General features: G+C 44.0%; 1 protein-coding gene across 1 annotated transcript; it reads right to left on the bottom strand.

Annotated features, from left to right (window-relative positions):
- Positions 1-10,677: 10,677 nt before the first annotated feature.
- Positions 10,678-11,682, bottom strand: LOC116982918 (leukotriene B4 receptor 1-like). The gene has a single exon (XM_033036474.1). It carries the CDS (start codon positions 11,680-11,682, stop codon positions 10,678-10,680), a length of 1,005 nt encoding a protein of 334 aa, XP_032892365.1.
- Positions 11,683-11,989: the final 307 nt, after the last annotated feature.

Raw genomic sequence — 11,989 nt, 5'->3', positions numbered from 1 at the left:
CGAGATTATCAGAACAATGTGGCAATAAATTCAACCCACGTTATTGTGGAAAATATTTATTTCATCCCGCACTTCCCCATTGACGTTTCAGGCTGGAACCCTTCTTCAGACTGATTCTAGGGATCTGAAGAATGATCCCGACCCAAAACGTCATCTATCCCTGTTCTCCAGAGATAGTCATAGAGTCATATAGTGATACAGCGCGGAAACAGGCCCTTCGGCCCAACTTGCCCACACTGGCCAACATGTCCCAGCTACACTAGTCGCACTTGCCAGCATTTGGGCCATATCTCTCCAAAACAGTCCTATCCATGTAGCTGTCTACATGCTGGTGCCTGACCCGCTGGGTTACTCCGGCACATTGTGTCTTCCATAGGTTCAGTGATTCGTAGCTCTCCCCTTCTGAAGTCAACATAGTAGTCTTAGTTTAATTGTGTATTTGAGGCAGTTATAAGACTCCTCGTCACGCTGGGTGAATTGAGGGGGGAAATGATTGTGAAAGACTTGTGCGCGTGCAGGCGTGTGGGTGTATAACTGTCCACATGAAAGGCTGGTATTGTTAGTATTCTGCAGCTCTCCCCTGACATATTTGATGGGGAGGTTCATGCAATTTCCTCAGTGTGTGCATCCTCACTTCTTCATTAGTCCGGGTGTCTGGGGTTATGGGAAGAAGGCAGGAGAATGGGGTTAAGAGTGAAAGATAGATCATTGAATGGGGGAGTGGACATGATGGGCAGAATGGCCTTATTCTGTTCCTATCACTTATAGACGTATGAATTTGTGAGCTCTCCTTTGCCAGCCATCTTTGTGTACAGGGGGCACCTCAGAATGGAAAACACTACTGCTCAGTCATTTTTCAATCTTTTGAGATGATCGTCTTTGTGAGAAATGCAACAATGTTTCAGTGCAACACAAGAGGTGAAATACAATTTGCAAGGAGGAGAATTCCTCATTTCCCCTTGGCCCACTGAGATATTGAAGTGTGAGAACAGACACATTGTGGATAGGTGGTTTTTATTCATATTTCACAATGGAAATAACACAAAAGCAGAACTGTAACGCAGCCCGTAAGCTGTCAGAATATTTTGCAAGATGGGAAACGTGCAATTTCATAAAACTTGCTGCAAAATGTGATGTGTTTCCTGAGGTGAAATTGTGCTTTGTCAAGTCAAGAGTGTTTTATTGTCATATGTCCCAGATAGAACAATGAAATCCTTACTTGCTGCAGCACACAACAGAATATGTAATCATAATCAATATGATAAACAAGAGAGGAAAAAAGTGTATATATACACATACTCACATATGTTTATATATATATATACACACATGCACACATTCTCAAAAATCAAACAGTAACAGTGCAATAATAATAATAATAATAATAATAATAATAATAATAATAATAGTCTTTTGTAGTTCAGACCTTATGACGTTGTACTGTTTAATAGCCTGATGGCTGTAGGGAAGAAGCTGTTCCTGAACCTGGACGTTACAGTTCTCAGGCTCCTGTACCTTCTTCCCGATGGCTGTGGTGAGATGCGTGTGTGGCCAGGATGGTGTGGGTCTCTGATGATGTTTGCTGCCTTTTAGACTCGATGTTGGCAGCGACTCCGATAAATCCCATCGATGGTGGGGAGGTCAGAGCCGTTGATGGACTGGGCAGTGTTCACAACTCTTTGCAGCCTTTTCCGCTCCTGAACGTTCAAGTTGCCGAACCAGGCCATGATGTAACCAGTCAGAATGCTCTCTACTGTACAGCTGTAGAAGTTCAAGAGAATCCTATTGAGAGCCAGGTTGTCGTGCTGGCACCATTTGGTCAGTGGTGTCGTCGGCGAACTTGATGATGGAGTTCGCACTATGTCTGGCTTCACTGTCATGAGTATAGAGTGAGTAGAGCAGGGGGCTGAGCACGCAGCCTTGAGGTGCTCCCGAACTGATTGTTACTGAGGATGAAGTGTTTCTGCAAGTTTGAACCGACTGTGGTCTGTGGATGAGGAAGTCGTGGATCCAATTGCAGAGGGATGCGCAGCGACCCAGTTCCGTGAGCTCGACCCAGTTCCGTGAGCTGGATGTTTGAGCCTCGTTTCAAATATTTAGGGGGTGGATGTGTTTCAGTGCATCTTAAAATTGCTAATATTTGCTTACCTTTCATTTTTTGGGCAGCACAGTGGCACAGTGGGAGAGTTGCTGCCTTAGATCGCCAGGGACCCAGGTTCGATCCTGACTACGGGTGTTGTCTGTACAAAGTTTGTACGTTCTCCCTGTGACCGTGTGGGTTTTCTACGGGTGCTCCGGTTTCCTCCCAAAGGCGTACAGGTTTGTAGATTAATTGTCTTCTGGTAAATGTGTAGGATTGATTTAGTGTACGGGGTGATCGCTGGGGTGACTCTTGTCAAGGTGAGAGAGTGGTGTGCAGAACCTGGGAGATCGCATCATCCATGGATCTGATCGGACGGTATACGAACTGCCATAGGGCAGCATGGTAGAGCAGCAGTAGAGATGCTGTCTTACAGTGCAAGAGACCCGAGTTCAATCCTGACCACGGGTGCTGTCTGCATTTCTCCAGATCCTCTGGCTTCCTCCCACAGTCCAAAGACATGCAGGCTTGTGGGTTAATTCACTTCAGTACGTTGTAAAAAACAAATGTTCCCAGTGTGTGCAGGTTAGTGATCACTGGTTGGCGTGGCATCGATGGGCCGAAGGGTCTCTATCTCTAAAGTCTAAACTATAAAGGTAGATGAGTAGATTTTTGAACGAAAACCTGAAATAAAACCAAAGGCACTTGAAATCTGAAATAAAACCAGAAGGATTTTATGTAATACTAGGCTAAGTGGGACCCGTTGGGTCCCAGCATCACACGGGAGGGCTGGTCCCCCAACGCAATATTCCCCCTCTCCACCAATTCCAATATTGGTGGCCAGTGCGGGGGGGAGGGGGCTTTCTGGAGCGCTAGTATGGGTGGGACGAATGGATTCTTGGGAAGGCGGCTCAGTCACTTACCACTTCATGCAGGGTGCAATGCCACCAAATTCAAGTGCAGTTTCATACCATTTCAAGCAGGATGCAAGGCCATTAAAGACAATGAGTCGTATGCCTCTCCCGCCTCCATCTTGCAGAGACTGAGCCACGCCCACACTTCTATGTTTTATAGTTCCTCCCCCTCCCATCAGAAGGGGCGTGGCCTTCATGGCATGATTGACAGGAGAGAGAATATCTACATTTTTTAAACACTATTAACTCATTTATTTTTCATCGATGGGGAAAATCATCAGCACCTGATGAGCGGAGGCAGACTATGAGTAAGATGGCCAAAAATCATAGCCGTACGTGGCAGCGTTTTTCCTAACATCAATATACAGCGCAAACAGGAAGTGGTCAAGATTAGACTTTTAATTATATAGACGGCAAGGCAACTTTGGCATTCTCAAATCAACTTTTCAATTAGGCAAGGCATTCTCAAATCAACTTTTCAATTAGGCAAGGCATTCGCAAATCAACTTTTCAATTAGGCAAGGCATTCTTAAATCAACTTTTCAATTAGGCAAGGCAACTTTAGCATTCTCAAACCAACTTTTCAATTAGGCAAGGCAACTTTGGCATTCTCAAATCAACTTTTCAATTGGCAAGGCATTCTCAAATCAACTTTTCAATTAGGAAAGGCATTCTCAAATCAACTTTTCAATTAGGCAAGGCATTCTCAAATCAACTTTTCAATTAGGCAAGGCAACTTTTTCATCGATGGGAAAAATCCTCTGCACCTGATGAGCAGAGGAGGACTCTGAGTAACATGGCAAAAAAAATCACAGCCATACGTGGCAGCGTTTTTCCTACAATATACAGCGCAAACAGGAATTAGACTTTTAATTATATAGACGGCAAGGCAACTTTGGCATTCTCAAACCAACCTTTCAATTAGGCAAGGTAACTTTGGCATTCTCAAACCAACTTTTTAATTAGGCAAGGCAACTTTGGCATTCTCAAACTAACTTTTCAATTAGGCAAGGCAACTTTAATTAGGCAAGGCAACTTTAATTAGGCAAGGCAACTTTAATTAGGCAAGACAACTTTAATTAGGCACGGCAAATTTAATTAGGCACGGCAACTTTAATTAGGCAAGGCAACTTTAATTAGTCAACACAGCTTTAGCATTTCCAAACCATAGGCAACACAGCTTTAGCATTTCCAAACCATAGGCAACACAGCTTTAGCATTTCCAAACCATAGGCAACACAGCTTTAGCATTTCCAAACCAAAGGCAACACAGCTTTAGCATTTCAAAACCAAAGGCAACACAGCTTTAGCATTTCCAAACTATATTTTCAAACCACATTAAGGGCACTGACAGGTCAGTAAAACCTCCCACAGTTTAGTCGACATGTGTTCAGTGTTATTCACAGCTCAGACTGAGAGACGTGACCCTCTCGCTCCCCCATCTTGCAGAGACTGACTGAGACACTCAACACCTCTGGGTTTTATAGTTCTTCCGGAAGGGGCGTGTCCTTCAGGAGAGAGAATCTCAACATTTTTTAAACAGTAATAACTCTTTTATTTTTCATCGATGGGAAAAAATCCTCTTGTCCTGCACAGCAGAGGGGACTCTGAGTAAGATGGCCAAAAATCACAGATGTAAGTGGCTGCGTTTTTTCTAAAATCAATATACAGAACAACAGGAAGTGGTCAAGATCAGACTTTTAGTAATATAAATTAAGGAAATGCAGATGCAGACGGTTTATACAAAAGATAGACACAAAGTGCTGGAGTACCTCAGCGGGTCAGGCATCATCTCTAGTGTAAATGGAAAGGTGATGTTTTGGGGTGTTTCAGACTTTTTTATATTTGTAGGAAGGAATTGCAGATGCTGGTTTAAATCAAAGATAGACACAATATGCTGGAGTAACTCAACGGGCAGGCAGCATCTGTGGAGTGAAGAAATGGGTGACGTTTTGGGTGGAGCCCAGTCTGAAGAAGGGTCTCGGCCAAAAACATCACTTATTCCTTCTCTGAGGAGATGCTGCCTGTCCCGCCGAGTTACTCCAGCATTTTGTGTCTATCTTGTTTTTTTATATTCGTTTTCCTCCATTTATGGCAAAGGATTCGAGATCTGAAACATTCTTTGTTTCTCCTTCCGCGGATGCTGCCTGGCCTGCTGAGTTTTTCCAGCATTTGAATCACAGTAGATATTTGAGGTTGGACTGAGGAGGTGAGGAGGGGTTAAGTTTAACTTTGGGTGACGTTGTGCAAGAGGCAGTTCCAGATCTGGAAACCACCGTTCACCTCACCCAGTTTTTATTGGTTTTACAGGAAACAAAACATCGAGGAGAGAGGGTGCAGAATAATTGGGTAGATTAATATTGTCCCGGGTTGCTACAATGACCCGTGTAGCCTTGGGTCTTGACATCAGAGCAGAGTGCTGGAAAAGGTGCACAATCAAACTGTAATCATCGGTAAGATTCATAGAATAAGGGAAAGATAGATCAGTCATGATTTAATATCGGAGTAGACTTGGCCTAATTCTGCTCCTATAACTAATGAACTTATACAGCACGGAAACAGGCCTTTCAGCCCACATTGTCCATGCCGACCAAGATGCCCGATCTAAGCTAGTCCCATCTGTCCGCATTTGCCCCATATCCCTCCAAACCTTTCCTGTCCATATGCCCGCCTGAAGAAGGGATTCGACCCAAAACGTCACCCATTCTTTCTTTCCAGAGATGCTGCCTGTCTCGCTGAGTTACTCCGGCATTTTGTGTCTACCCGTCCAAATGTGTAACAAGTGTTATTGTAGTATCTGCCTCAATTACCTCCCATGGCAGCTCGTTCCACACACCCACCACATTCTTCAATGTAATGTGGCTGGGGCATTAGTAAGGGAATAACCCTTTGCAGTACAAAAGCACTAGTCTCTCCAAAGTATCACACAAAAGGGCTTTTTCTTTCCTCTATACCCACAGCTCACTTGCTCCATCCCAAGAATGTATACACCCAGAGTGAACAATTAAATGGCAATAAAACAAACACAATACTTTCCGATGGGTGGAACAACAGAAACGTCATTCCTTGCCTAAAGAAAAGGTGCAGCTTCATAAAAGAGGAGACAGATTTTTTTTTGAATGAGCCTCTCCCCTCTCCCCTCTCCCCTCTCCCCTCTCCCCTCTCCCCTCTCCCCTCTCCCCTCTCCCCTCTCCCCTCTCCCCTCTCCCCTCTCCCCTCTCCCCTCTCCCATCAAGCAAGAGGAACAGAAGTGTGAAAATGCACCTCCAGATTCAGGAATAGTTTCTTCCCAGCTGTTATTAGGCAATTGAACCACCCTGTCACCAATTTGAGTGTACTCTCTGCTAATTGGGGATAGTGCTTGGGTACAGCAATACTTTACTGAGCTGTATGCAAAAAAAAAGAGAATTGCACTGTACGTCTGTATGTGTGGCAATAAAGAACGATTGAACCATTGAACCATTGAACCAAAGAAGAGAAGATGGAGGAATTAAGATCTATCTTTGCTGAGCACCGTGTCACACAAAGCATCTTACCGGGCATGAGTCCACATGTTGATTGTGTCAAGTTTGAACAATTTATTCAAAGCAAAGGAATAAAACACCATTTCACTTCCTGTTACCAGCCCCCGCTTTGAATGAGCTCTGGCACAATTTGACTGGAGAAACAAGGATTGGGGATACATGGATTTCAGTGCCACATCAAACATTGCCGTTGTTCCTTCACTCACACCCTAAACAGACATAAAAGCTGGAGGAAGTCTGAAATCAGTTTCATCGTGTGCTATTCAAATGCTCCATTTTCTCTTTACTTTTGAGCGCTTTCCTTGGATTGGATCAGAAATCAGTCTGAAGAAGGGTTCCGATCCGAAAAACATCACCTATTCCTTTTTTTCTTCTCTCCAGAGATGCTGCCCAACCCGCTGAGCTACTCCAGTATTTTGAGCCTATCTTCGGCATAAACCGGCATCTGCAGTTCCTTCCTACATATACTCAGAAATATTACTGTCTCTTTCGTTTCTTCAGGGGAACAATCAATTTGACATGAATAACTCGCTTGGGTCTGTTACTGATTGCCTTTTATTTACTGATCACTTTAATGTTCCACTGTACTTGTTCTTCCATCTCCCACTGACTATAAACACTCCCCGTAGTCTGATCGTCCTGTTTCTCAATTCATCCCCATAGCCTCCTCTGTTGATCTTTCTCGTGTGTTATCTCTCTTCACAATTCTCTCTTTATTGCTCTATTCATTTATTGCTTTAAGTCATCTATTTCACCCATCTCCCACCCCACCTATCATCCGACCTGAAACCTCCATAACCACAAGTATTGACCCAGCCATCTTTAAGCAAATATATCAGAAATATGTATTGCATAAATGGTATAAAGCGTTGGTGAGACCGCATTTTAGAGTGTTGTGTTCACCATGTTATAGGAAAGATGTTGTCAAGCTGGAAAGGGTACTGAGAAGATTTACGAGGATGTTACCAGGACTAGAGGGTCTGAGCTATAGGGAGGGGTTGAGCAAGCTGGGACTCTATTCCCTGGAGTGCAGGAGGCTGATGGGTGATCTTACCGAGGTGGGCCAAAGGGCCTGTTTCTACACTGTAACACTCTATGACTTGTTGACTCCATGTCCCCACAAGCCCATTTCTTCCATCTATTTGACAGAGACCTTGCACTAAAAATGCATCATTATTGTCTTTAATCCCAACCTTTGATCCATTTACCTTGTACATCCAGTTTTGCTTTTCTTCCATCTGATATATTGACTCTTTATGAGTCAATGTTATTCTGAAAGCTCTTCACTGGCTCGATTTATAGATATTGAGTGTTGCAGGTTCTTACCTTGCCGGAGATGTGATAAATTTTCGGATCACATTCTCCGGGCTCTGAGGCCTACCATCGATGGAGTTGGAAGCCTCCTCGGACTGTCGTGAACCTCACCGCGGGGTGTGGACTGAACATCAGAGCTGATGGGGAATGTGTAGGAGTCACTGTGGTGGATGTTCATGTTAAAATGTGTTTTTGAGTGATCTGTTGCTTTTAATTGTATGACTGACCTGGCCAATGAAATTCCTCGTATGTTGCAAAACATACTTGGCGAATAAAGTGTGATACTGATTCTGATTCTAATTCTGATTCTCATTTCCTCTCACACCTAACCTTGGGAATAACATACAACATACAAAGTGCTGGAGTGGGGCAGACAGCATCTGTGGAGGAAAATGAGAGGCAACACTTCAGAAGGATCCCCACCCCTAATGATGCCTGTCCATTCCTTCCACAGATGCTGCCTGGCCTGCTCCGTTACTCCGGCACTTTGTGTTTTACTCAAAACATCCCCCCCCCCCCCCCCCCTAACCATAAGACATAGGAGGGGAATTAAGCCATTCAGACCATCAAGTTTATTCCATCATTCAATCATGGCTGATCTATGTTTCCCTCTCAACCCCGTTCCCCTACCTTTTCGCATAACCTTTGACAACCTTACTAATCAAGAACTGGTCATTCTCGACTTTAAAAATACCCAATGACTTGGCCTCCACAGCCGTCTGAGGCAATGAATTCCACAGATTCACCACCGACTAAAGAAATTCCTCCTCATCTCTAAAGGCACTTCCTTTTATTCTAAGGCTGTGTCCTCTGGCCCTGGACTCTCCCACTCATAGAAACATCCTCTCCACATCCACTCTATCTCAGCCTTTCATTATTTGGTCGGTTTCAATGAGATCTCCCCTCATCCTTCTCGCAGCGAGGTACAGGCCCAGAGACAAGAAACTGTCCTCAGACGTTAACCCAATCATTCCTCGGTTAGCATGAACCTATCTCAGGGGTATAAGACCATTCAAGGCCAACAGATCAACATGAGCCAAATTATTTTAAAAGGCTTTTCAGACTAAGAAGGCTTACAAATGAAATGAAATAAGATGTTATCTAAAACTGAATTGAGTCTATCTTTACTGGGCACCATATCCTGCCAAGCATCTGATCAGGCATAAGCATACACGTTGGATTTGAACAATTTATTAAAAGCAAAGGAATAAAACAACTGAAGATTAAACAATGTTATGACTTCAATACTGCATAATTTACACCCATTAACTTTGATTTCTGATCACATCGAACTTCTCTCCAATTCTGACACTAAATGCAACTTACTCCAGTCACCGCTGGAAGGAACCCTTCCCCATCAGTACAGTCGACCGCCTCTGTCTGGACTTCCCTTAAAGCTGCCCTTCAACTTGAAGTATCATTCACTATTTAACTCTGTGATATTGAGCATAACTTACTCCAGCACTCACTTGAAGGAATGACATTACGAATGTATACAGGAATCAGTCAAAGACAAATGAAAGTTGTTAAACTGTATCATCCATACAATAAATCATAGATTACATCCATGACAATTTGTTTGACAAAACCCTTTCCTGATTGCGTTCTGTAGTTCGATCAAAGTACGATATGGAAGTGATCAATGTTTGACTATTAACACAAGAAAAATGCTTTGAGAGGGCAAAGTCTGAGTTGATCAGCAGTGTACAAAGTTGTTGGATAGAGAGGGTTCTGATGACTTGCAAAGGCTGCTGGGAGCACAACCAGCAATTAGGCACCATCTTGGTTCTTCATGTGTTGCCCTTTAAGTCGTTGTTGATAGTCTTGTGTGGCGGTGCAGGGAGGATGGGTAGTCAAATTTCAAAGAAAGACACAAAATGCTGGAGTAACTCAGCGGGTCAGGCAGCATCTCTGGAGAAAAGGAATAGGTGACATTTTGGGTCAGAACCCTTCCTCAGACTGGCTTTCAATTCCAACTGTGTCCTGTTTGTGTCTGTACGAACTACTTCACCAGAACTCCTTCTCTGCTCGCAACAAACTTGAAAAGTTCAGTACATGCAGTTTTAGTTCTTTGTGGATAGATAACGTTGTCATTTTTTAGACCATGTTGGTTTACTGCAAATTTAGAGAAGATTTGCTGAAGGTTGACTACATGTTTCTTTGTTAAATAGTGCTCGGGACCTTGAAGATGTATGCCATCAACAAGGACAGAAGGCAGAAGGGTGGCACGGCAGCGCAGCGGTAGAGTTGCTGCCTTACAGCGCCAGAGACCCGGGTTCGATCCTGACTGTGGGTGCTGTCTGTATGGAATTGGTACATTCTCCATGTGACCGTGTGGGTTTTCCCCGGGTTCTGCCACATTCCAATGGCCTGCAGGTTTGCAGGTTAAGCTCGCCTCTGTAAAATTGTCCCTAGTGTGTAGGATAGAACTAGTGTACCGGTGATCATTGGTCGGGCCTGTTTCCACACTATCTTGAAAATAAACTAAAAAGGGGAAGAAAAGCTACAAGTTCTGTGGTGATAATAGAAAGGAAATAGGAAAAAATACATAAATGTTATTATTCGCTGGATTGAAATGCTTTATGATCTAATAAAATGTTAGTTAAATTCTGCGGCACTCAAAGATGTAAACTATTAGTACAAACTTTTCAATTAAAAATTTACCATGCAATCTTTGCTGCAACAGATGTATCATTTACTTCTGTGTAGAAACTGTGTCATCTCTAGAGTTCAGTGCAAGTCATCCAGTTATTTCTGCAGCAATTTACTCATGTCCTGCACAGTTTTAGCCATGGATATTCATTCAGGAGTGAATGCAACACATGATTAACAACACCAAATTGGTTTACAGATCTTGGATACTTCCCATTTTTGTAGTTTTAAAGCGCTCCATGGCGTATTCGTCTTTTGTGGACTGAGCCATTTGCTCAAAGATTTTTACCATCACCGGAGACCGAAAGCCGTTCCGGAAACTCTTGGCAGCGAACGCATAGAGCAGAGGGTTAATGGCGCTGCTGAAGAAGGCTATTGCCCCAGTTATGTACGATCCGACCTCGGAAACGTTCTCCAGTACTCTAAATGCACCCGAATCCGTGTTCACCATCAGGGAGGCAAATTTAAACACGTTGAACACGTGGTAAGGGAGCCAGCAGATCACAAATGCTATGACGATGCTGGCGATCAGCATCTCAGTCCTGTTTTTACTCTTGTAGGTCATTTGACTCACCCTTCTAATGACGTGGGCGTAACAGACAGCAAGCACCGTGAGAGGAATCACAAACCCAATGAATGTCTCCATCGCAAGGGAAGTAATTTGCTGGGCTTTCAAATCGGACTTGTCGTCTTTGCACGTTAGCTGGCCGTCTATGGTCTTAACCTTCATCAATAGAATAACAGGGACAGCAAAGAGAAAGGCCAGTGCCCAAACCACGGGGACTGCCATGCAGACAGACCTCTCCGTCCGCCAGCGTTGGGAGGCGAATGGATAGATGACGGCCATGAAGCGGTCCACGCTCATCAGCGTGATGAAGAACACACTGCCGTACAGGTTGCAGTAGATCAGGTAGGCGACGACCTTGCACGAAGGCTCGCCAAAGGTCCAGCCATTGTTGATGGAGTAAATCCACGGGGGCAACGTGAGCAGAACGACGAGATCTGCGATGGCCAGGTTGAGGATGAGCAAAACGGTGGACGGTCGCCTTTTCATCTTGGACAATATCACCCAGATGACGATGGAATTGCCGGGGATCCCAATGAGACAGGTTGCTCCAAAGATGATGCTTGCTGCTACCCGAACTCCCCTGCCGAGAGAGAGATCAGCTTCTCCCGTGCTTTTTGACAGCTCCATCATTGTCTTTGTGAACCCAGCTCGTAAGCACAAGACTGTTTAGTAAGACCTCACGTCCTCAGTGAAACTTGCCAAAGAGGTTGGCAAATGGAAGATATTTCTGCTTTTAGGGGTGCGACTTGTTATTACAAAACTCAAACCAACCACATTTCTTACTGCTGGAGATAAGGATCGGACATGAGGAACATAGTTTATTCATTCTAAAAGCCCCATAACTTCTGTGAGTTTTCTATCGGTAACTATCAAACTGAGTTATTCTCACACATTGAAGTTCTTCATTCACTCTTCATTCTCTGTTTGTTAGTTATCA

The sequence above is a fragment of the Amblyraja radiata genome, chromosome 17, assembly GCF_010909765.2.
Source record: "Amblyraja radiata isolate CabotCenter1 chromosome 17, sAmbRad1.1.pri, whole genome shotgun sequence".
In the NCBI taxonomy this organism is placed as follows: Eukaryota; Metazoa; Chordata; class Chondrichthyes; order Rajiformes; family Rajidae; genus Amblyraja; species Amblyraja radiata.
The sequence above is the reverse complement of the archived record's forward strand: the minus strand, read 5'-3'. Positions and strand labels throughout refer to the sequence as shown.

Bases quoted from the DNA above. Each gene is read 5' to 3' on its own strand.
- LOC116982918 (XM_033036474.1), bottom strand. From the start codon at position 11,682: ATGATGGAGCTGTCAAAAAGCACGGGAGAAGCTGATCTCTCTCTCGGC.